The sequence below is a fragment of the Drosophila innubila genome (genome assembly GCF_004354385.1).
Source record: "Drosophila innubila isolate TH190305 chromosome 3R unlocalized genomic scaffold, UK_Dinn_1.0 2_E_3R, whole genome shotgun sequence".
Taxonomy (NCBI): Eukaryota; Metazoa; Arthropoda; class Insecta; order Diptera; family Drosophilidae; genus Drosophila; species Drosophila innubila.
Genome location: NW_022995380.1, coordinates 15,503,553 through 15,528,533, shown reverse-complemented (window position 1 = coordinate 15,528,533; position 24,981 = coordinate 15,503,553). Strand labels below are relative to the sequence as shown.

The following is a 24,981-nucleotide window of genomic DNA, read 5'->3' as shown; positions in this document are numbered from 1 at the left end:
GTGTACGCACACTTGGGCCAGGAATCTAAACACTTGCCAACAATGGCAATCGGTGAGGGGTCAGGTTAATGTTGATATATATTTTTTTCTTATTTTTACTTTTCCTTTTTGTTTGGTTTTTGTGTTCCAGGTTTTTGTTTCGAGCTAATCTACAATTTTCTGAACCTTAAATGATCGGTAACGATAAGAAATCAGTGCACGTGTTCATCGACTGAGCAGGTCAGAGATTTCTCTGGAAACGATTTTTGGACTAAAAGGCACCACGGTAGCCCAAAAACCGCTACAGTGGTAGCAGCTATCTGTATATCTTTTGGTCTGTCCCTGCGTCTATAGACCCCCAACGGGGCTTTTCGAACATTTAATTTTATTTTTTATTTTTGGTTTGCCATAGAAATTTGGTGGCTATTCTATTGGATTTGGGCATGCACGTGGGCCATGAAATGAAAACTAGGGGAATGAGTCAACCAAAATAGAGCCAAGGACGAAACACAATTAGAACACACAATCGTGCATAATAATGATATGGTAGCATGAATCGACCAAAACATTCAAGGCCGTAATTCCTAATTCCATGAAATGGGTCCACAACAAATCCAGCAAGTTTACTATGGAGTTATCTTTCTTTATTAAATGAATTCTTGGTAACCCAGGACTCTTTTATATGGCCAGGACTCTTTTTTATGGCAACATTACCAAATTAATGATCAAGTCATCAAGATACTTGGCTACAGATGGGAGTAGTTTTTGAGTTGAGCAAATTGAGCTATCTAATTACTTAATAATTTAATAAATATCTGAAATTTGGTATATTATAAATGAGTATTCATAAATATAACTTAGTGGAATATCTAAATAAATTTGATTCGAGATTCAAATGATACTGAATTTATATATTATTGTAATTTATAGCAGAGCATATTCAGTTTTCCTTATTTTTATGATAATTATATATATTATGATTAATAACTTACTCGTTTATTTTTGAAAACATCAAATCATGTTCATTAATTCCTACTAATTAATTGAGTTATTATATAATTGAAAATAAACATTGCATTTCTTATCAAAAAGTATTTTTAAATAATTAGAGATATACTTGTATTCTACAAAACATTTCTGCAAAGTCAAAGCCTATTACTTTCTTTTGTTAACTGCATTTTTAAAATGTCTATAGAACCTCAAGCATTCATTTCTTCAGTATCTGCCTTATCTGTTGAACTATTTATTCTTTAAATGTCCCAACAAATCACTAGATTGTTGCCTTCTCCTCTAATTAAACCTCAATAGCTGAGCTGAGCTGAGCTCAGAAGAAAACACACACAATCAGTTTGTCCAACCCACAACAACAATATGACCAAAGCAAGTCTAACAATCATGGGTTGCATCTATAAGACTAAGACTGCGCAATCTGTTGGTACACACTATTCTGTAACGAACTGTTAACGCCAGCCTACAACTTCTCACCAGAATAGACGCTTCTTGAATCTTAATTTGTCTTTCAGGCATAGAAATCTTAGCTCCAAAGTAAGGACGCACATACGTTACAATTATTTATGGGCCAGTCAATGGCAATCCATTAAGTAAAGGATCGTCCCTAAAATGTAGTTCCCATGGCTGTACGTCTCACGCGCCATCACGTGTCCAACTTGCGACCGATCCGCTCCGTTCTGATCCCAAGTTGAAAAAGGACAACGCTGGCGCACCGCTGTGCGTGTGTGTTAGCTCCTCCAGGAAGCATACAAAGTGCCCCTTAATAAGGCACAGACAGGGGGCAGGGGCAACCATTTCGAGTCGCCTGCTAATTGTGTGCCATCGAAATAAAATTAAAAGCAACTCCTTTGGCTTTCAAAATGCCTGACACGTTTTAAGTTATGTTTTCTCCTTTTCCTTTTTTTTAATGTTTACGATCCTCCTTTTTTTTCTCGCTCGTTTGGGCAACGCCTCAAGACTGACAGACAGACAGACAGACACACACAAATTTTTATAAATTTCAAATTACAGCGCATTAAATGATCCCAGTGCCTATTCAACTAGTTGATCTGGGCCTCTACTGTCAGACCATTAATTGTTTGGGTCGTTTCGGAGCGTTGAAAATTGAAAATATTCTCCCACGATTTCGGGGGCAACGCTGCACACGTGTTCAAGACCCGAAAAAGGGATTTCTATGCCAACCAAAACGAGATAAGTGCATAAAGAGCTGCCAGCCAACAACAACAATGAAGGATAACAACGGCAACAGCAACGGCAACAGCAACAACAACAACGATAACAACTGAGGAGCATATAAAAACCAAAAGTGATCAGCAAAAAGATTCTTTTTTTTTTTTTTCAATAGGCTCGAAAAAGGATCCTTCGAAAAACTGTGGGAACTGGTAGAAAGTCTCGCTTCTCACGATCCTGGCTCAGGATAAAATTGCTATGCACACAGTGCAGGTGGGAGCAGTGCAGCACCACATGCCGATACACTCCAACGCACGCAGGTTAATGGCGAGCAGGTCCGTCCCAGTCGTCCGTTTCGAAACACACCTGCCGTTTTTTGTCAGTGTGTGTGTGCGTGTGTGTGCAGGATTTTCTCGTTTACTTGTTTTGTTTGTGCACGTATCCTTGTACTTTCCCACACTCGCACAATATCTGGTGTATCTTTCTGCCTGCCTGCCTCTGCCTCTGTCCCTGCCCCCGTCCCTTGTGTTTCGCTGTCTCGACCTGCTGTCGGCTTGGGTTTCGTTTTTGGTCCTGTGCGGGTATAAAAGGCAGACGATCCAGAGGATCAGACATCATTCGAGCACTACGCTTCGTACAGTAAACAACACAGCTACAACACAACCTCAATTCAAGATGTGCCAGAACAAGAACATCATCAACAACAACAACAGCAACACCATGAACATCAAATCCAACAAGAAATCGTACAGCGTGAAGAAGCTGCTGCAAAAGATCTTTAAGCAGCAACAGCAGCAGGTCGAGGAGCAACAGAACATGCAAAACACACACAAGGCCAACTCTTTGGAGTCTCTGGAATCCATTGAGAATAGCCGCAATGCTGATCTTGAGTCCATCGCCAACAAATCTTGCTGCGCCGATTCCCTGGAGTCCTACGAAAATGAAGCCAATGAGCGTCTCTCCGCCTCCTGTGAAATTGAGGACTACGAGCTCGAGCAACTGCCCACAGTTCCCGTTCACTTTGTGCGCACCGCTCATGGTACCTTCTTCTGGACCGCCGCCTCCGATTTCCCTGCCGACAACGATCTCGTGGAGCCACTAGACTGCAGCACCGCCAACGAAATTGCCGTCGCTCAGTTCCAGGATCGCTGGGTGCAAGCCTAAAAAGCAACCTCAACCTCAACCTCAAAACAACTCAACATTGTCTTCCATTTGGGACCAGCGGTTCCAGCTTCCTGCTTTAAAGCGGCTTCTGTTAATTTTTGAAAAAAATCACATACGAAAACAAAATTAACTGCAAGTCGCAACACTCAACTGAGCTTTATGAAAATTGTGATAAATTTTACTCCTATTTTTACAAAAATATATATACAATTTAAAAGAAAAAAAAAACAATTTTGTTCTCATTATTCAATGGTATTCAATTTTCAGCAATCCTAAAATAATATTCTTGCAATCTTTTGTTAATAAACGTGACAGCCTAATCCACTGGCCATCACTTTGTAACGATTGTTTGTCTGCGGCCTACCTGTACCCTAAACTGGTACCCTTACCTTATTATTTAACTGTTGATTGTTTACCTGATCGCAGGTAGAAATCCGAGTGAAAGCAACAGCATCCAACTCAGCACTTAGGGGTTGTTTTTCGACGAGTGTCTGTCTAATCAGACATTGATCAACCAATATCCAATTAGACATCGTTTTTTTTAATTGAAGTCAGAATTGATAATATAATCGGACAAGTTGAATATACTATATATTTACGTATACATTTTCATCTATTTACAGTAGCTACAAGTTCTTAATTGCTTGTCTGACGGCAACTTCTGATATGCTGTTGAAGTTGTGGCTTGTAATGTGAAGATCACAGACTGATAAAAGTAAAAGTCAACACATCTAAGTATCTGGGTGTGTGTTCATTTTGGCTTGTGTGTGGCAATAGATCACTTTCGAAATAAGAGCACTTACTTTGGAGATATGCTTGAAAATTTATTGAATGCATACTCAGCACATATGTATTTTGTGGCCACAGATAAGAATCAGTTCGTACAATCTATATGGAACTCAATACCCCAGGCTTTGATTGAATACGAGATGCAGACATATGTGTAAATATATTCTCAATGGAATTATATGTAAAGCTAGGTTCAACTATTCAATTATCTATCTTTAAAATTTATTGTTACAGAAAACTTTGTTGTAATAAAAATATTTATGAATTATCAATAGATAATATTATTACAATCTTATCTTTTAAGAAAATTTAAATTCCTTAGCTATGACTTAAATATGATTGTATTCTGATTATGATCGTAAAATTCTGCTTTCTTTGCAATGAATTTAATATTAATTATGCATTGTTTGATGTGTATTAATCTACTATTCACGGATATAAGTAAGTCCCATTGTATTATTTTTCCCTTTCAATTCGAATTCGAATATTCTTACTGTGTGAGTCTGAACTGACCTCATCCAACTCGACTTTAATCGTATTTAATTGCATATTCATAAGGTTTCCCTTTCAATGAATCAATTATAACTAATTCAAAGATTTCAGAGAATAGATATCATGCTACAAACTAGAAATGCTTCCAGTTGTTATATATTGATAGTTTCAGTTATATAATAGCAAAGTTTGTCTGTCAGTTGATATTTTCTAATATATACAGTTAATATTTTAAAATCCTTTTAAAAGTCTGATATGGGGTTAAATAAATAATTAAATGGAATTCGTTTATTATTCAATATGAGAATTGTTGTTTATTCATATATTCATTATTCATAAATTAACAATTAAAAATTATTTAAAGCTTAATTTAATTACTTAGGGTGCAATTGCTTACTTATATATAAACATCGCACACTTTTATCGTAACTCTAGGAAACTTTAGCAAAATTATTAGGAAGTTGGCGAAGTTCAATATAAATTGAATCGCAACGTACTTTAGTTATATCACAGTTGAAATACAAAATTTACAAAAAATATTAAAAATATTAATAATATCTTAAAAGTATTTAAAAACAATGCACAGTGCAACGAATCAGATCAACAGATCGATTAGATGCGTCAATTTGCTTTGGAAGACAACGGATTTTGCTGTTGTTGTTGCTGCTGTTGCAGCGAACGGTTAATAGCCATTTGGAATACTAAAGATAAGATCTAGAAATTAGTTGATGTCGCCAGGCAGACAGACAGACGGACAGACGGACATCATTGGGCAGCCAAGTTGATTACCAGGGCCGCCAGACGGGCTCCGAATTGCCCGACTCCTGAGAGCTAACCGACGCCGTTTCGGATATCGCCGTCCCATCCACGGATGTCACGTCTATCAGTTCGTCCTTGCCCGCCAGAAAGGCGCCGTAACTGGCAGCGGCGGCAGCTCCGTATCCGCCCAGCAGCGGAAAGGCCAAGCGTCCTGATGCATAGCCGACGGCGGGCATGGATTGTTGTTGCTCTTGCTGCTGATGTTGTTGATGTTGTTGTTGTTGCAACAATTGGGTTTGCAGTTCAATTAGACGTGTCGATAGAAACTTCATAATCTTGCGGCCAATCTCATCGGTTTGCTGCGTCTGCAGCAGCACTTGAGTTATCTGATCGGCAGCATGCACATAGCCGGAGCGAAAGGACTCGACGTGGGCGGCACTGGTGCTGGAGGCGGCAACATTGCTGCCACCACCGCCGACGGCCTGCAACGAGAGGCCACCGCGCTGTTTGAGTTTTCGCATATGATCCACAGTTAGCTCGAGGATATCGGCCTTCTCCAAGCGTGTGACATGCTCGCCCTCCTGCTGCAGGCACTCCACCATCAGATCCTTGAGATCATCCAGGCACTTGTTGATGCGGGCCCGTCGCTTTCGCTCCAGCAGCGGCTTCATCACCTTGCGGTACTGATACGTCTTGGACATCTCCATTACCATGTTGTGATTCCAATCACGTTCACAATTTTCGGTTACAGTTTTGATTTGTTTTTGGTTTTACTTTCCGAGTTCTTTAGGCGCACATTATCACGTCGATTTTGTACGATTTTGTATTTGATTCTTTGGGGCAATTGCGCGTGCGTCGCGCTTTACGTTGCGTTCAACAGGCGGCACGTTTGTGAAATGAGTGGCAAACAAGTTCCCAACGTTACTTTTATACGACGCTCTCCCTACAGCCGACTGAGCCACTGAGCTCCCGCATGATCGCTCACACATACATGCAGTCTGCTCACACACATTAACACACATGCAGAGCACTGTGGCGGCATTCGTGGCTTCGGTCTCGGTCTCGGTCTCGGATTCGGTGTCGGCTCGGTAGCGGCACTCGGCAGCGCGCACAAAGAGAGGCTACTGTGAAGTCCGTTGCATGCACAGGTTTTGGGGTTGGGGTTGCCAAGTTGCCAGGCAACACTGTGCACAGTGGGTACAAGTTGACAACGATTCGATTTAGAAAATTGTGCTAATGTATTGCACAAATATTGATCATATTTTCTGTCTCAGAAATATGTACAAATACATTTAAATAATGTCATTAATTTGTATTTACTTTACTGATTTCTTTTTAGCATTTTATCCATATTTTACTTTCTCATTTACTTGGATATTGTATTTGGGTATTCGAATATAACCGGAAAAAAATTGTTGCATACTTTTTAGTACAAAGAAAAAGGATATAAGGACTCAAATATTCTTAATAGCTTTCAGAATTATAATAATAGAGGACTTACAATTATTTAATATTCACTACAATTTGCTATTCACAACCATAAATTTGTGAATTTATAAAAAGTTTGTATGTTTAAGTCCTTAATATGATAATGCTGAGAATCCCAAAAGTATGCAATATAAAGATCTGCCATGTTAAAACCGATACAACAAATAAATTTTAAAAATATTTGAAAAGTTTAAGTGTTTGACATAAGAAGTTGATTGAAACTTAAAACTTTTGATTTAAAATATTGAATTTTGATAAATTTGAATGTAAAATAATTTTAGAGGCCAATCCATGGTCAAAGTGACATTCCGTTTGAAAATCGGTTGAATTTTGACAAAGTTATGACAGTTTAAAGTGGGTAAGTCCAAATTTGTGCTGAATTTCCCTGTAAAAATCATTAAAAAAATGTACTTCTTTATACGAGTAGTAATATATTATTTTTAAGCAAAGTAATATATTTAAGTTGTATGCTTATTGATCTGATTATTGATATTATTATATAGTAATGTTTGTTAGCGTTTTCACTTTCAATAATTAACTTTGGACATTAAAATTGATATGATATTATATGATATATAATAACCTACGAGGAACATAAACAACTTGTAGTTTTTAAATTTTCAAACGATTAACCACTGTGCTCCCTTTGGAATATTATTGCGCCAGTTTACGTATTCGAAAAACTCGACAACACTACTGCCTCTACGATGCATGAGCGTGAGCGAGAGAGCGTGCCCTGGCTGCTCTCTGGCGCGCGTTCGTCTTCAAAATTGATTGCAGAGGGAGCCGAAGTCGAGGTTTTGGATTTTGCTTTTTGGATTTGGAATGAGAACGGGTCTGCGCGTGGCTCTCAGTGTGCCGTCGATGTTGCCTCGCTGCCACCGCTGTCGCCGTCGCCGTCGATGTTGCCGTCGTCCATGTCATACTTATTGTCAATGATGACAGTTGCGCTGCTGCTTCAACGACTGCTCCTATTCGTCGTCGTCGTCGTCGGCTCTTTGGTGCTCTGCTCTCTCTCCCTCTCACATACACACACACACACACACACACACACACATGCCTATGCACAAATGGGAGCCTACTGTGACTGCGACTGTGTCTGAGAGTGTGTGTTGTGTGTAGTGTTGTGCCTACTTTACGAGACCGTGGGAAACAGATTTGTCGTGTGTTTCCCACACGTTGGACGGATGGCTGGATTGTGATGCGATCCGATGGATTGCTGAAATGTTTTGCTGCTTGTTGTTATTGCTGCTTGTTGTTGTTGCTGCTGTTACTGCTGCTGCTGCTGTTGCTGCTGTTGATTGCCGTTGTTGTTGTAGCTGCCGCTTGTTTGGGGGGGCTTTAACTCGCGCAATTATGTCGCATGCTTGGCTGATGATGATGACTGCGACAACTACGACGACAACAACAACCACAACAACAACAATAGATAGAACAACATTAAGTGGCCAACATTTCGTTGAAGCATATCGATTAAGAGTAGCAGCTTCAGCTTTGAGCTTTTCTTAAAAATAAGTATTTAGCTTTGAGATTTCCAAAAACAAAACGAAAAAAAAGAAACAAAACTTTTGCATAGCAATGTTGTCGCCTTCGTCCCCATAGCAATAAACTTCAACATCCGGTTGTCGTTCTGAGATTTGTTTTCGTTCTGTTTTTTTTTTTTGCTTTTCGCTGATCTCGGCTCAAGCTTCTGGGCAGCCGGGCAACTGGACAGCTGGCACACACACACAACTTTGTGTATAAAATGTTGCTTCTTTTTTATACTTTTTTGTATTTTTTTTTATTTATCGCCATCCCAGCAATATGACACTTGTGCTTGGCGCGACGTTTTTTTGCCATCCCAAGCAGTTCCCATGATGCTGCAGAATCTCTTGTTTGTTTGTCTTTGCCCATGACTTCCGTTAGCCTGTTGTTTGTGGTTGGCTGCTTGCTTGGCCTTTTTCTGCTGACATCGAACAGTGGCAACAACAATAACAAAAACAAAACATTTATGCTGTGATTCAGCTTTCAAGCTGCCTTAACTTTCAACTTGGTCGTCACACGTGTCGTATGAGTAACGCAGTTGCATCCAATCATAATGTACATGCAGAAATACTTACACACACACACACACACACATACACACATAGCTAACCGCAACCAAAATCCATTTTCAACTAACCTCAATGCACACTAATTGCTTGTCATATATATTTTTAAGCTTTGCGCTAACTTTGCGCAAAACTTGTTGCCTTGCTGCTTTGTCTGCCCCTTTTGCCTCCCTGCGTCGTTGCTTTGTTGCCTCTTTGGTCGCCTGCCGTGTGAACCAAAAGCCAAAAGCCAACTGGATGCTTGCGGCTAAAAAAGCTGAAAAAATGCAAAGCTAAAGCTCGAAGTGCACACACTCTAGCTAAAAGTTATTTAAGTTAAAATTTTATTTATACTAATCAAAATGTCTTAAAACACTTAGGAATAGTCATACTTTGAGGGAGTTTAAAGAGATTTAATGAATTAATTCTTAATTGTAAATTTATATAAATTTAATAAAATAAGCATAAAAGCCTTGCTTATGGTTGTTTTTGTAAGAAATTAAAGTTTAAACTAAAACATATACCTAAACTTATTTATGCAAAATAACAAATGTAAGAATCCATTTAATAATGGAGTTTATTTATTAAGAATTTTATCAAAGTAAATATCAAACATTCTAAGCACCTCTTTGAGCTTTGTAGAGCACTCAAAACTATGTAAGGTTATATAATTCATGAAGGATTGCATGTACTGTATCAAGAAAGTGTATAAAATGGCAAAGACACCAACTAAGCGTTAGTCTGTCCCACTGTCTATCAATAAGGCGTTAAGGCAGGCGCATGCGCAGCTCGTTCAGAGTCGAAGTTGGAATTGAAGTTGGAGTTGCAGTTGGAGTTGGCAACGGAGCGTCTTAGTGGCAGTCATAGTCACAGATGGAGTCAAAGTCGCTTTCAATTTAGCAAACGTGCAGTTCAAAGCTAGGCGCTGATTGGGGGCAAATGTGCGGGGCAATAACAGCAACAACAACAACGACGACAACAACAACAACAACGACGACGACGACGTGCAGTGGAGAGTTCAAGATTAATGGCGACCAAAGCGTTGGAGACGGTGGCTCACAAAACTGCAGGCATGCGGTGTACACGCGATTGGCACGAGTTTGTTGCATTTGGCCCCCGGCCAGGCTCTGACTCTGGCTTAAGACTCTCAGTCTTTGTTGCTTGTTGCTTGTTCCATGGCCAGGCTGACTGGGCTGACTAGTTTTGAAGACTAGACCCAACTGTTGGCTGTTGTGTGGGAAAGTGCAAAAGGACTGGTGTGGAATCAGGTCACGGCCTCATTAGATCTGCCTTTGTGCTGAGCGTGTGAACAACATGTCATAATCCCCTTCGGCTAGGATCGGGGATCGGGGATCGTAAAACGTAAAATGAACTTATCAGCGCCAGGGCTCAGAGCCTTGATTATAAATGACAACAAACAGGCGAACAAGTAGCAATAACAGCTGCTCTTCACAACACCAGCAACAACAAAACACCAAAAAATCACAAGAAAGGAAACAAAAATATAAAACAACAACAACAATGCCCGAAAACCCAAAAACCGAATAACCCAAGTGAAATTCTTATAAGCCCTTTCCCACACTCGCAACGGTGCGCCGCCTGCGCCAGGACGGAAATGCACAGCGTCTTAGTCTGCAGGGGCTACAATGGAACAGGTGCAGCTGTTGCCCCCAGAACGAACAGTGAGACGAAAAAGGCTACGTCACTGCGCCCAACCGGCTTTGAGCTGGACAAGCCAGCAACCAGCAACCAGCAACAACGACTGGGCTCTGGCTCTGGCTCCGGCTTCGGGTACCGTGTGAATGTGAAAACAAAGTCAGTCGTGCATAAATGACGGAACAGGCGATGCACAGTGGTTGCAGATCAATTTATCTCAAGCTAATCAAAGCGCACTTCCTACAAGTTGATAAATTAATCCAAATCCTTGATAGATTCACTTTGATTAATTTTGCGGCAGTATACTTAAAAATTTCTTTATTTCTTCTGCATATAATAAAGTTTGCTACTTTGGTTTATTTTTTGTACATTTCTTTCTTATAGGCCCGTATCGAGTAGACCAGAAAACGTTCTGGTAGGCTTAGACTCCATATACAAATTTCGGTGACGTAAAGAGATGAAGAATTTGACAACTATTCAATAAAAAACTTTCCGCCGGGGAAAATTTCTGGTCTGCTCAAAACTGATCTTATAATAAAACAAGCATTAAAACACTTAAAGTGATTTTTGTTGTCATAAGAGGAATATTATAATAAAGTTTTATATTTTGTAAACTATCTATTTTGCCATGTCGTAAATTTGAGCTCATATTAACATTAGAATCGATATTATAAAAGAAAATAATGTATTGTATTAAAATTTTTTGCATGATTTTAAGTTACAATTGAAATCCAATCAGTTCTTGAGCGATTCACTTTAGTACTGCAGTCGAACCACTGTGCAAGCGAAGTCGTCTTCATCTACCTGCAGCCAAAACTCATCAAGCGGCCCTTGTCGATTGTACGTGCATGGGAAAAGTACACACAAGCTTGTGGATTCCTGTTGGAATTTATTTGGGAAATACGCGCACATCTCCCTCTCCCTCAACGATCGATGAGAAGTGTACACCAATGTGTGAGTGCGTCTGCTTGTTTGTGCACATGTGTGTGTGTCTGTGTGTGTGTGTGACTGTGTGTGTGTGCATGAGAGTGCACTCAAATTTCGTACGGTGTTCGGGCTCGTGAGATCAGCCGGAATACGATTTCACTCTTGACTGGCCATTGGCAGCGCTGCGGCAGCGCCTCATATATAAATATGAGCGCCGGTTGGCGCAGCAGCATCAGAAACCGAACGACTCTCGCGAGGTGCGCACACGCAACGCTCGCTGGCCAAAAGCAACAATAAACACAATAAATAATAAATACAAAAAGCTATCATCATGTATCTGGATACGAAAAACTTGACAGCTAGCAGCAACAACATCACAACAACAATGGGTACAGTGGAGCCTAAGGCGACACGACGAATGCGTAAAGTTTGGCAGCCACTGCGCAAACTATTGACAGTGGGTGGCAAAAGTAGAGCCACCGCACAGCCGCATCCCAATAATGTGGATCTCAATAATACACAGCTGACGCTGCTGCCGCCATTGGAGTTGCTGCACAGCGTCGATGACAACGAGAGCAAATCAACGCCCGATGAGTCTATCACAAAGTTTGCCGAGAGAGTTCAGCTACAGCTGCAGGAGGAGTTAGCACAGACACCACCACCGCCCAATACGCCCACATTGATCAGCAGCGTGTACGTGGAGAAGGCCAGCACACAGAGCTGCAATGCCTGCCAGCATGGACGCAACTGTCAGCACAGACATCACAGCAACAACATCAACAACAGCAACAACAGCAACAACAGCAACAACAGTCTTGCAACACACACGATGCCTCAGTCGACGCCTACGCCTACGTCAACACTGTGGGATTTGCAACTCCCGCTGCAGTACATCAGCACCGACAACGGCACCTTCTTCTGGGCCAACACACAGGAACGCGTGGACGATGATCTGTTGCACGCCTGGCTCTGTCAAAGCTTTAGCCAATTGCCCGGCACACTTTGCTAGCCAACTGCCTGAGAGCCAAGAGTCTTAATGTGTCGCCCCCTTAACCGGATAACAGATCTCATTTGGTATGCTCGTGACTGAGTCTCTCGTGGTCCTTAATTACCTTACCAATTTACCAAGCCAGCCGAGGATCAGCATGGTGCATTCCAATTCTCTTATTAGTTATTTGTTCACACAATTATTTATTTCTTTTTTGCGCAATATTTACTTTTGTCAATGTGATATCAATTTGCAAATAAATGAAAAACTATTGTACTACAGTTAATATGAGATTGTTTTTATTTACTTTGTGTAGCAGGATTGCATCAACGGTTGAAGAAAATTGTTGATATTCTTGATCTAATGGATAAAATAGTCAAAGCAATTTTAAACTTACGGAAAGTTTGTCTTAGTTAACATTGAAATAAAATAATTGCCAAATTAAAAGATGAGAGATCAGTTAAAATTTAACTGGACTGCGAACAATTGGCTCAAAATTCTGCAATCATCTTTTGAAGGCTTAGGATTCTACTTTAGTTGGGATTTAAAGGCTAAGATCAGTAAAGTATGAACTTAGATCGTTCGACTCGAGCGAGAGGTATATTGACCTTTTTAACAATGTACTTCGGTAGGAAGACTTTCGCTTTTAAGTCAATGTCCTCTTCCCCGCTGAGACTGATCGAATAATTTTGCCCTTTCAAGCAATTTTCACATTGTTAAGGCCATTTATTTTGGCAAATGAAAAACTATTGTCTGTAAGTGAAAGAGCTGTTCAGATTTATTAGGCAGTATTCAGGCTAGAGTTAACAGGTATCGGCGCGCAGGATGCGCAACAGCTCAGCGGGTTGGGCGCCGTTGGCCTGCAGGGCGCAGTTGAAGGTTTCCAGGGCGCATTCATTGGACACGAGGCCACGGTACTTGCCATTGCTTACACAAATGGGCTGATAGATCATACCACAGGGTTTCAGGCAGTCAGCAACATCCAACTTAATGCTACCCAGTTTTTCATGCAGATTCTCAACCTGCTCGGAGCTGCACCAAGCCATGTCTGTCTGGGCAAAGACTAAAACAATCGAGTAGAAATTGAATATAGAACTAAGTCAATCACCTGAAGCAATTTTTGGACTTACCTGATTGAGCATTGCGCTCGCGGCGACAGTTACTGGCCTTCAGGTTGCAGAGGCTGGCGAATTCCTTAAGATTGAAGCCATCGGAGCCACAAACCGGCTTGTAGACAGATGGACAAATTTGTGGACAATCCGTCTCGTTGTTGGACACCGTTGTGGCAGCTATGCAGGATAACAGTGCCAGGAGGCAGCATAATGACAAGGCTTGTGATCTCATTTTAAATAATAATTTCTGTATTTATTTATTTGATTTTCTTGGGAAATTAAAAAATTTCGCTTTTCGATTTTTATGAACTGTGGACTACGTGTGTTTTTTGTTAGCTCTCGATTACAATTGCTGTGACTGTCTAGAATTTCATTGATTTTTATATATGACGGCCACTTCAGCAGCAACTGACGCTCTCTTATCAAACAGTGCTGGCTGATAACGCAATCGCAACATGAACCTTGTTTATATTGGTCTACAAACTTCTGGCTAAAACTGTAGCCGTGGTGAGTAATACTTTGTTACGCTTTAATTGACGTGTATTGCCGATGCCTGTCAACCACATGCCATCAACGAACCATCAAGCATCAACCCATCAACCATCACCAATCAAGAATCTACATCATTATTGTTGTGCTAGCTGCTGTTATCTTATTTATCTCATCGGAACAGCGTTTCGGTATTATTATTTTGGAGATTGCTTCGGGGAAGTATTCGCTATAAACAACTCATTAATGTCACAGGCAAATATTTGCGATCGTGATCACTGCATTTGTTTACTTCTTCATTTATGTAAACAAACACATGTTATTTGGAACAGATATGCGTACTACTTTATACAGAACTAATGGGTTGTTTTCCAAGTCTAGCAGTTACAACCACTTTCAGTTAATTAAAGTTGATGGTGCGATAAGACTCTGGAATTTTTAAGACAATCAACAGGCAAAGATCGAGCCCCCATACAAGTTGGAAATAACAAACTGTGCTGAAAAGTATGCTGTATTAGCTATTTAAACTTTAACTTTAACCTGCTAATATGTGCAAAATTTAAATTAATCAACTTGAAAATAAGAACTAGATAGTGAATCTTCTTGATAAGTATAAATACTAAAAACAGTTTGAAATTTTGCTAAACTAAATTTGGTTCCACCTAGTGCTGCCATATCAAACGAAATTGGTGTTGCCATCTATTAAATCAGCCTTGCCAACTCGTCGATTATTTATAGTTGCATTTAACTAAACTTTATTTCAACTAAGTTGAGCATTGAGTTGAAAATGATAATACATATTTATTATTTATTTTCAACTTAAGATAACTTTACAATTATACTATTTTAATAGTATTACCATTATAACTCATTTTGTTTTGATGGATGATTGTCTTTCTCGTTTAGATCTCAGTAATTTGTTAAATACTTGAACAATCAGTCCGCCCACATTAACCCTTATGTGGCTAATGATATTACCTCAACTGATGAAACTCTAGGGGCTAATTTGAGGTTACAAACACCTCACACACACATAAACAAACGAGTCAAAGTGCTTAGACAACAACAACAGTAGGAAAGGCCCAGAGTCGGGCCTAATCACCGTTTAATGTGTTCACACACTTGTTGCTTGCGGCGCCCTCATCTAACACACGGCTGGTCATAGAGCATAGACATGGTCAAAGAACTGTCCAATAGTGCTGTTGTTGTTGTTGTTGTTGCCGCTGTTGCTGTTGTTGTTACTGTTGCTGTTGGCCAATCAATGACCGCTAAGCGCATGCCGGTCACGCACGCGAAGGCCGTCGTCGTTGTGGTTAACTCATGTCGAGAATTGGGCACAGAGGCGAACGTTAAACCTCAGTATAAGCTCTAGCCACAGGCCCCCAGCCCCAAGTATCGTTTACCAGTATCAGAGACATTGCGGCACATAGAGGGCTCTATGCAAGTGTGGTACTCGCACTTGCTTGTAAATGCAAATGAGCTGAGGGTACACGGGTTCGATGAAGATGCCTATCGGTACAGGGGCCGCAGCGGTGGCAATCATCATAAGCATTATCAACATCAACAACGGCATTCCAAGATGGTTCTTTCTTCCAATTCTTTGCCGCTACGCATACGAAATTCATTATGCGCTGTCAGAGTCAATTTAACAGAAACTTATATTGCTACTTAATTTACGTCACGGCGCTACCAGAATTTTATTCAACTTCTTAATACCCTTACGAAAAGTATACTGAATTTCGTATAAGAAACGTTTGCGCTTAAGACAATTCTTTGTTACTGATCCCATTAAATTTGTATTTTAACAAAATAAATTTTATTTGTATCACAACTGGTTTTCTATCCACTTGTTTACTATACCGTATTAAAAACATTAAAGGAAATTCAATTCACCCCAATACATATTGTTAAAACGATCTGATCAGACTTTGGCGAAACATAAAATAGACCACTATATTGTTGTAAAATGTAAAAATTTTTTGATTCAATATATATATCTTTTATTTAAAAAAAAATTATCTGTTAGGGTATTCAAGCTTCGGCTTCTAGATAAAAGTTGTTCTTACTTCTTTATTCCTTTCATTGTGGCATCAATTTGCATTTTTAGTGTAGGAGAAATGCGTTTGTGATTGATAAATAAGGAAAAAGAGATAGAGAGAGAGCGAGAAAAAAGAGAGGGATAATGATATGGGTTGGGAACATGGGAGCGATTATCTTTTGCGGTACTGTTTTTATGCCCAATTTCAACGTCCGCCTTGAAACGCCTTGGCATTTGAATGTTGAGTATGTGTATGTGTATGTGTATGTGTATGTGAGTTGTGAGCTGTGACTGGGACTGTGACTGGCCCGTGACTGAAAGGTGTTGACTTCAACATGTTGCATTTTAATTGTCGTTTTTGATATGGGTTTTTCCTTTGCTTACTTCCCCGCGACTCCTTCGTCATACAGACTGTTTTCTTCTTTCTGGAAAAGCACATAAATAAGTTGTACGACACGCGGCGACAAGCCCGTGCAAGAAATTGCCGTGAAGTTATGCACACCATCTCCATATTTGGGCACACAGGTGGCGGTGGCCTTAACCAAGGCAACTGCCAACAACTGCTTGGAGTGAGAAGTTAAGCATATTGGCTAGCTTCCAACACGACTGGAGTCAAGGAATGCCAGCTATAGCATTATCACAGCATTGGGTATGCGAATAGTTTCAGGCAAGGTCATTTTATGTTGAAGAATTATAGAAAAATAAGTGTTTTGAGGTCATTGAACTTGATCTAACTTAACAGATAAATTTGAAGACTAAAATAGTTTGATGCGGATTATATTATTATTATTATTATATTGTAGTTAAATTTTGTATAAGTTCATACTGTAAAAAATATTTATATTTATTGATTTCATTGTTTTTAATTATAAAATAAGAGATAGTAAATCAGTAATTATTTGATTCACAAGGATAATGTAACTGAAAAACAGTCACACAATCTTGTTATTATACAAAAACATATTTAAAATAACCACTCTATAAATTACAATGCAGTTTCTAATATTAAAGTATAATTTATTAACTTCAGATCAATATCATTCGCCTCGCTGTAAATTCGAAATAAAAATTGTGCACACTGACAACATTATTTTTTGTCGTATCTATTACAACTCCAGCTACATGACACTATATCATTATGCCAAAAACACCATTGACGTCATATGTATAACAAGTATTTTTCTCAAAAAAGAAAACATTTATCAAGAAACATCTCGTAGCATCCAAAAATACTTAAAAACACATTGTTCTTATCTGTCACGTGAACGACTCGAACAATTTTTATGAAAGAGCGAACATAAACAGAACTCATATCGTAAACAAGTTGGGCCAGCTACTCAATGGATTGGAATGCCAGACGTCATAACACGAGAGTGAATGAGATATGCTGAAGAATGATCTGTTGAGTTCGTAAAACTGAAAAACCCCAAAGAACCAATTAGAAGCCAATGTAATTTGAGTTTTATATATCTTTTGTATTTTGTTATATAGTTTTTTTTTAAAGCTTTGAATTACTATCACAATATCTTAAGAACTAATGGAAGCGCTGGTGCCGCTGAGATGAGTTTGGGTTTGGGTTTGAGTTAAGATTAAGTACTGCTGCTGCTGCGTCTGCTGCTGCTATCACAATGTTGCATGCGTTTAAAGCTTGTTGATGATTGAGGATTGTTGGCTGTGGCTAGGTTATTGTCTTAAGCCTGGGCCCAACGATCCTGATATTGCATGAACGGATGCTGCTCGCTGGAATAGCAGTAGGCGGGCTGCAGCAGATCGGCATCGACGCTGGCAACTGGCTGCAGATTGGTTGTCCAGAAGAAGGTGCCGGCTTCGGTGCGTGCAAATCGTACTGGCACATAGATGTCTTCTTCGGTCTCCATCTCTTGCTCTTGGGCCAATTGGGCCAGTTTCTCATTGGCGGCATTCTCATCGATTTCGGCATAGTAGACCTCCTCGACTTCGGCATTGCGCAGATTGTCAACGGATTCAAGTGATTCCAGTGAGTTCTGGCGTTGCTGTTTCAATTGCTGCTGTTGCTTCTGCTGTTTCTTGAAGAACGTCTTCAAGACCTGCTTAATGCTGTAGTTGTTCTTCATTTTGTTGTTGTTGTTGATGGCGACTTGTTGGCACATTTTTTGAGATTGAAATGGAAAAGCGTGTGTGAATGTTGTTTGTGTTGCTTGAAACGCTGACGATGTCAGAATGATTTCCCAACCGAAAGGCGACTCGCTTTTATAGCTGCCACAACGCTCCGCTTCGCTCAGCGGCAGCGCAGCCAAACACAAAATGCATTTCCTGTGGCACACACACACACAGAGAATCAGAGACGAAAGAAGGGAGAGAGATACACACAGTTAAGGAAACGTTGAAAAGACCCTCCGACAGACACGCGTACGTGGTACGCACCTCACCCTCATTGAAAAAGGCTGGAGAATCGAGAGAGAGAGAGAGCGTCAGACAGAGAGAGAGATAAGATAGTTAGCTGGTGAGCGAGAACCTGAAATATGAGGCTCTTGTAAGGGCAGCAGGTAGTCCAGAAACGAAGACGAGAGCCTGTTCTCCTTTCCATGCGTGTGTGTGTGTGTGTGTGTAGGAGCGAGGAAACGTATAATACGTACCCCCGATCTATACAAAAAGTGCAACTGTTCGGGCCATACGAAGTGTGGGAAACAATTTTTCGGTGCCCTGAAATTTTAAGGAAATATATTCAAGTGGGGAAACAGCAAAAAAAAAAATATATATATGTGTATATGAAAGAGAAAAAAAAACAAAGGGCAGGTGTTCCTTCGTAAAATTTCTCACGACTCGAAGGAAGACAGGACATACAATATTTGTGGATGGGATCACACGGTTAAAAGGAGTGCAAATTGTAGTCCTAATGGGCAATCAACATAAAGGCAATGCCCAAAGACTCAACTGCATTCCCACGCATTGCCAGTCATTCGTCCTGGTGATGGTGGTTATGGTGATGGTGGTTGTATTTCTGCTGCTGCTTAGGGTCCTGTTATATGTATTTGTATGGGCATTTCGAATCACTTGTTATGCTGTTTTGATTTCCAACTTTCCCACACGGCTTTTGTGTGGTGGAACTCGAACTCGAACTCGACCCCGACCTTAACATGAAACCCTGCAGCAATAAAATGTGGCTGCCACTTGTCTTCGATTTCATTTCATTTCGAATGCACCCTTATTTTTGTCCTGAAATCTTATAGATATTTTAATTAAGAAGAGGGGGAACTATCAATAAGTTGAGTGCGCCTTGGGACGTGTGTGTGAAGCACGCTGACTGTTGTGAGATTAACGTTGCAATAGATGCATACTTAAAGATACTTTTTTTTCCCTATTTGTATTATTATATGTCAGATCCCAGCCAGGGGGTTGTCTTCTTCCCGCTCTGTTTATGTTATCGGGGCAGCTAATGGATAGACTGCTTGTGAGTGCGTGAAATGGTCCCCCCTGAAGAAAAGAAGACAAGCTGACACTGTTTATCAATGTGGAGAAACTAAAGCGCCTGCATGTGTCTTCTGTTGTTGTTGTTGCTGTTGTTGGGGGGCATTGACAGCTTACACTTCAGCTGGGGGTGCAGTTGCTGTAAGCCTTTACTTGTCTCCGTCCTGGTGGTAATATGATATGTGCACTTGAGAAACTTTTGCCTCCAGCGGACTCAAAGATAATGGGCAACGTGCCAAGTGCTCGCATGTGGTGTGCACAACACAAACAGTGCATCATAAAAGCGAGCCACCATTCACGAATGAGCTGACCGAAAGTTGAGACCAAACTGTGGCCACTGCGGACAGTGGGGCGGTATGTGGGGCGTGCCGGGTCTTTTATGTGATCTTAGCGAGTACGAGTATGTGCTGGCATCCAGCAGCCGTAGATGTAGACGCAGCCTCGCTTTGGCGGATGGCAAACTGGTTTTTAAAGCCAAGCTACGACCATGGCTATAACTATATACACATATATATGTATATGTTTGCAGGCAGCAAGACACTCAACGGTTGGGGTATGACGAACAAATGTGTAAAGTATTAAAAACACTAAAAAAAAGAGACCAACAACAACAAAAAATAAAAGAGAAAAAAACAAAAGCGTCGACCGCATCCTAAACAGCGGCCAGCAACGACTCGCCAAACAGCAAAAGCAACAGCAACAGCAACAACAGCAACAACAACAAGAGCAACAACAACATCTACAGTAACAACAACAACAACAACAACGAGATGGGGGCAACAGCAGCGGCAACGAGCCAGCCCCAACCAATCTTTTCAAGTTGATCCCCATCAAGATATTATTTGACAGCAATGAAACGACTGGCACGAGTTTGTTTCCCACGGTCTGGCACTGCGCATGTGTGTGTGCCTTGTCGAGTATCTGTGTGTGCCAGTGCCTATGCCCGTGCCCGTGCTCCGCTGTGCCTTTTGTCGGTATGGATGGGCTGCCATCGCTGTCTCTGTGTGGGTTGCTGTGCAGGGAGGGAGGGGGCCTCCAGGGGGGCTGTCTCTGTCTCTGTCTCTGTCTCGGGCTTCGGGGCTCTGCTCTGCTCTGGCTGCTTTTCGCGGCGCAATAAAGTTGAAAGCGCACTGTTGGATATAAATTAATTCAACAACACGCTATAGTTGTTGTTGCCGTTGTTGCTGCTCGACTTGGTCTCTGGGCTTGGGCCTGTGCCTGTGCACGCTCTCGTGCTGTTGTTGTTGCTGTTGTTGTTGGCCCAATGTTGGTCGCCGTCGCAGCGGGAGCACTAAAATTCGCGCGTGCGTATGCCATCGATAAAAAAATAAAAATTGTTTTACAAAAATGAAAAAGAGAAAAAAAAGAACATAGAAAAATCGACTAAAATGGGTGAAATGAGGTCTTCGTTGTGCCTGAGCCGAGAACTAATGTATGTGTTGTGAGTGTGTGCGTGTGTGTGACTGAGTGTGTATTTAAGTTGGTCTTGTGCGACATTAAGGAATGAGCTACACATATTGCGAAATTGCATATGCTCACAGTACGTATGAGTCATATATAATCCCATTAGACCCTAGAGCTACGGAGATACTTTAGACTTAAGATCCCTAGAGTCTTAAGCTGAAATTTGATTTTCAGCTGCAACATTCGTGCTTTGTTTACTATAATTACAATCATAAGTAAACAAATACTTTTCATAAACTCTAGAAAACAGTGGATTTTAAATTTCCAATTGGAACTACTCTTATCCCTGACAGAATTTAACAGTTAATTAAGATAATTTTAAAGTATTGTGAATGCCAATACGACCTAAATTGGTTCAAGAAAATATTCGCGTTTTTATGAATTAAGAAACCGATTTAAAAACTTTAAAATAAGACTTTTCTTTAAATTAGCACTAATATTTTTTATTATTGGAATGTTATTAAATAGCTCTTAGATGGGGCTATGCAATCCTTATGAATATTTAAAAAACTATTTAATGTTGAAATAAAAGAATTCCATATATGATTAAACACATTCATATTATCTTCAGTGGGTCCTCAGTAAGTATATCAATTTAGCACATGCCTGATCTAATATTAATTTCAAGCGAAGGCAACCCTCATGAAATGGATTCCATTTGCGACCCCTATTTACGAGTATAAGCATAATTGATGTTTTACAACACTAACAATCAGACACTTTTCACTCTCCACACGTCACTTTCAATCCAATTAGCCATTTCCGGAGCAGGCAGCTTTTTGACAGCCTCGCGCGCGTTCCTCATTTAACGGTCCAAATGTGAGCAACAACAACAACAATGGCATACAAAGACAGACAAAACTGAAGATGAGGTTGTTAACGTTTGTTAACTGTAGCTCATTTGAAATGCGTACAAAACGCCAACTTAATTTGTCTTGTGCCCCGTTAATTGTTGCTGTTAGTGTTGCTGTTGTTGTTGCTGTTGTCGCCTCTTGTGTTGTCATATTCAATGTGATTTCGTCGGTTCGCCACTTCTAATTAAGTGTTGTGAAATTCGAGCTGAGTGTGTCAAAGATTGCTATAAATAAATACATAGTTGAAACTGCGATAATTATGGTGCGAATAGATGAATCACATCACAGATTGAAGCCGTGCTAAATATAAATACATATGTGCTAAAAATCCAAATCATTTGTGACGTGACAAAAGCTGCAACAACTACGCGAGACATAGAGTCATAACAACAACATTTATAGCGTGTGCTAACAACAACAACAACAACAACAACGACAATTGCAATAACAAAACAACAATAGCAATAACAACAACTCGTAACTGACTTTCGCGCACACGTCGCATAAAAATACTTTGCCTTTTGCCCAGTCAAGCCGGTAATTGTCTACAAATGGTAGAAGTGGTAGTATTCGAGGCATAAGCCATATATATGAACATACATACATCAACCCAAACTGAAAAGCAAGAGAAGAAAAAAAAACCACCGACAGATCCCAAAGCCAAGTGGTCGCAGTGGTCGCAATGGGCAATCAAGAATAATCATGTAAACGAAAAGCGTAATGCTTGGCCCACGAAGCCCACGATCCCAATCAATGATCCATAAAGCGTTAAAAAAATACATACAACCAAAAACAAAAACAAAAGCTAAACAGACGGACAGACAGACAGACAGACGGACAGATAGACAGAGATGGAAGACAACAAAAATGCTGTGCGATGACGATTCCACAATTATCAGCGTGCCATAAGCTACTGCAAGGGTGAAGGCGAAGGCAAAAGGCACATGGCAAACTGAAGCCAAGACGAACCGAGTCAGACCGAGTCCAAATACCCGGCCACATACAAATGAATTGAAATGCAAACATCTTGTTATGGATGGAAGGCATGTGCTCGCTTGGCTGCCGCTCAGCCACAGTCAGAGCTCTTAAGGCGGGCAGACGGACAGACAGACAGACGAACGGACGGACAGACAGACGGACAGACAGACAGACCAAAGACCCCAAGCATGCACAATCAGAAGAAGTCAGGCCAGGCAGGCAGTCAGCCGTCGTCGTGGAAATCGGCTGCGAAACAGTTTCCCACGGTATAACAATCACAACACACACAACCGCACACATACACAGTCGCACATACACATACACATGCACGCGCGTGTGATACATACACACAAACAAGATAGAGGCGCAGCCGCAGCTCAAGTCATTTTATTGCCCTCAAACAAGCACGGCGAGTTGGAGAGAGCGGCAGAGCGACAGAGAGAGAGAGAGAGAGAGAGCACACACAGCGCATACGTAAACAGAAGCCAGCAACAACAACGACAACAACGACAACAACAGCTGCTGCAGGCCAGAGGGAGAAGGATAAATGAAACTTAGTTCGCGCACGAGGCAAAATGCGCGTCTCGCTCGCACGCGCACTCGCACTCGCAGTCGCAGCGCAGTTGAGGCCGAGCCTATAAAAAGCACGACGAGAACAGCGAGCTGAATCATTCAAAGCTACAACTTTGCAGCGTCAACATCGCAGAGACAACACAAGAGACAGAGAGCGAAAGAGAGAACAGAAAGAGCGACTACAAATAAACTGTGGATTACGCGTAATATCGTCAAGTAAACTATGGTACTAGAAATGGAAATGTCCAAGACCTATCAATACCGTAAGGTAATGAAGCCCATGCTGGAGCGTAAGCGTCGTGCCCGCATCAACAAGTGCCTGGACGAGCTGAAAGACATCATGGTGGAGTGCCTGACCCAGGAGGGGGAGCACATCACGCGCCTGGAGAAGGCCGACATTCTCGAGCTGACCGTGGAGCACATGAAGAAGCTGCGCGCCCAAAAACAACTACGCCTGGGAAGCAGCCCAAATGCCAGTGCCGACTCCAAGCTGAGCATTGCGGAGAGCTTTCGTGCCGGCTACGTGCATGCAGCGAATGAGGTGTCCAAAACATTGGCAGCGGTGCCCGGCGTCACTGTGGATCTCGGCACTCAGCTAATGAGTCACTTGGGCCATCGCTTGAACTACTTGCAAGTGGTGGTTCCCACCATGCCCATTGGCGTCACCGTGCCAATGCAGACATCCGATGAGCTGAGCAGCAGCAGCGGCAGCAGCAGTCCGAGTCCAGTGCTAGTGACACCACCGCCTTCGGAATGCGGCAGTGCCAGCGGTAGCTGCAGTCCAGCGCCAAGCGAAGCCAGCACCAGCTCTGGTTCCATGTGGCGTCCCTGGTGAAGGCAATGCAGGCGGCAGCCTTGAAGCGAAAGGCATTGACAACTTACTCACAAACCAGGACAGCTGTCCACACATCCGCGCTGGATTGGAAGCCGCGCGCGCTAGCGAATCTATGCTAGAGTCTACAATCTGGCCAAGAAGGGAACTGTGCCCACTCTGCTAGAGCCTACAAATTGGCTAAAGAGTGCGGCTAAGCCTCAAGTACCCAGAGAAAAGTTCATAAATTTTGTATAAAAAATAATAAAAAAAAAATAAGACCCAAAAAAAGTTGTATTTTTTTACTTTTGACCAGCTCAAGTTTCAGCCAGAGATTGAATTTCATCAGACGCCTGTCTGCGTCATCGAGTCCAGCGATAAGCACAATCATTAATGCAACCCTTCCGGAGGCGACAAAATAATAATTATAATGGGCTCCATAGAAATCCAAATCAAAAACCTCAACCGGAAGTCGCTAAATATTTTCCCACACTCTCGGGGTCTCTCCAGTTGGCCTCATTAAATGACGGCTTGTTCTCTGTTCTCTGATTCAACTGCGGAGCCTTTTGCGCTGGCGCTGCGGCAATTAAATAATAAAAAAAAAAAATACATATATATATATGAATTGTATATAGACATACTCGACATGAATAAAAAAGCAGCAACTAAATTCTAGGAAACGTCATTTATTACAAGTTTTTTGAGTGTGAGAACCGCTCGACT

General features: G+C 41.2%; 6 protein-coding genes across 6 annotated transcripts; 3 read left to right on the top strand and 3 right to left on the bottom strand.

Moving 5' to 3' along the window:
• The first annotated feature begins 2,803 nt into the window (after positions 1-2,803).
• LOC117791435 (enhancer of split m4 protein) lies at positions 2,804-3,531 on the top strand. Its single transcript, XM_034631190.1, has one exon. The coding sequence runs from the start codon at positions 2,836-2,838 to the stop codon at positions 3,322-3,324; it is 489 nt and encodes a 162-aa protein (XP_034487081.1). The 5' UTR covers positions 2,804-2,835; the 3' UTR covers positions 3,325-3,531.
• Positions 3,532-5,055: 1,524 nt separating this feature from the next.
• Positions 5,056-6,379, bottom strand: LOC117791107 (enhancer of split m3 protein). Its single transcript, XM_034630765.1, has one exon. The coding sequence runs from the start codon at positions 6,075-6,077 to the stop codon at positions 5,391-5,393; it is 687 nt and encodes a 228-aa protein (XP_034486656.1). The 5' UTR covers positions 6,078-6,379; the 3' UTR covers positions 5,056-5,390.
• Positions 6,380-11,739: 5,360 nt separating this feature from the next.
• LOC117791108 (enhancer of split M2 protein) lies at positions 11,740-12,778 on the top strand. The gene has a single exon (XM_034630766.1). The coding sequence runs from the start codon at positions 11,836-11,838 to the stop codon at positions 12,511-12,513; it is 678 nt and encodes a 225-aa protein (XP_034486657.1). The 5' UTR covers positions 11,740-11,835; the 3' UTR covers positions 12,514-12,778.
• Positions 12,779-13,246: 468 nt separating this feature from the next.
• Positions 13,247-13,959, bottom strand: LOC117791109 (enhancer of split M1 protein). Its single transcript, XM_034630768.1, has 2 exons — positions 13,623-13,959; positions 13,247-13,555 (listed from the first exon to the last, which is right to left on the bottom strand). The coding sequence occupies exons 1-2, from the start codon at positions 13,834-13,836 to the stop codon at positions 13,296-13,298; spliced, it is 474 nt and encodes a 157-aa protein (XP_034486659.1). The 5' UTR covers positions 13,837-13,959; the 3' UTR covers positions 13,247-13,295.
• A 3,677-nt stretch (positions 13,960-17,636) lies between these two features.
• LOC117790877 (enhancer of split malpha protein) lies at positions 17,637-18,321 on the bottom strand. Its single transcript, XM_034630484.1, has one exon. It carries the CDS (start codon positions 18,258-18,260, stop codon positions 17,823-17,825), a length of 438 nt encoding a protein of 145 aa, XP_034486375.1. The 5' UTR covers positions 18,261-18,321; the 3' UTR covers positions 17,637-17,822.
• A 5,227-nt stretch (positions 18,322-23,548) lies between these two features.
• On the top strand, positions 23,549-24,523 carry LOC117792329 (enhancer of split mbeta protein). Its single transcript, XM_034632406.1, has one exon. It carries the CDS (start codon positions 23,671-23,673, stop codon positions 24,280-24,282), a length of 612 nt encoding a protein of 203 aa, XP_034488297.1. The 5' UTR covers positions 23,549-23,670; the 3' UTR covers positions 24,283-24,523.
• Positions 24,524-24,981: the final 458 nt, after the last annotated feature.

What these genes read in the sequence shown, in the direction of transcription:
- LOC117791435 (XM_034631190.1), top strand. Translation starts at nt 2,836, where the DNA reads ATGTGCCAGAACAAGAACATCATCAACAACAACAACAGCAACACCATG.
- LOC117791107 (XM_034630765.1), bottom strand. Translation starts at nt 6,077, where the DNA reads ATGGTAATGGAGATGTCCAAGACGTATCAGTACCGCAAGGTGATGAAG.
- LOC117791108 (XM_034630766.1), top strand. Translation starts at nt 11,836, where the DNA reads ATGTATCTGGATACGAAAAACTTGACAGCTAGCAGCAACAACATCACA.
- LOC117791109 (XM_034630768.1), bottom strand. Translation starts at nt 13,836, where the DNA reads ATGAGATCACAAGCCTTGTCATTATGCTGCCTCCTGGCACTGTTATCC. An exon ending in CGAGCGCAATGCTCAATCAG is followed by an intron (nt 13,556 to 13,622) that starts GTAAGTCCAAAA and finishes CGATTGTTTTAG; the next exon opens with TCTTTGCCCAGACAGACATG.
- LOC117790877 (XM_034630484.1), bottom strand. Translation starts at nt 18,260, where the DNA reads ATGTGCCAACAAGTCGCCATCAACAACAACAACAAAATGAAGAACAAC.
- LOC117792329 (XM_034632406.1), top strand. Translation starts at nt 23,671, where the DNA reads ATGGTACTAGAAATGGAAATGTCCAAGACCTATCAATACCGTAAGGTA.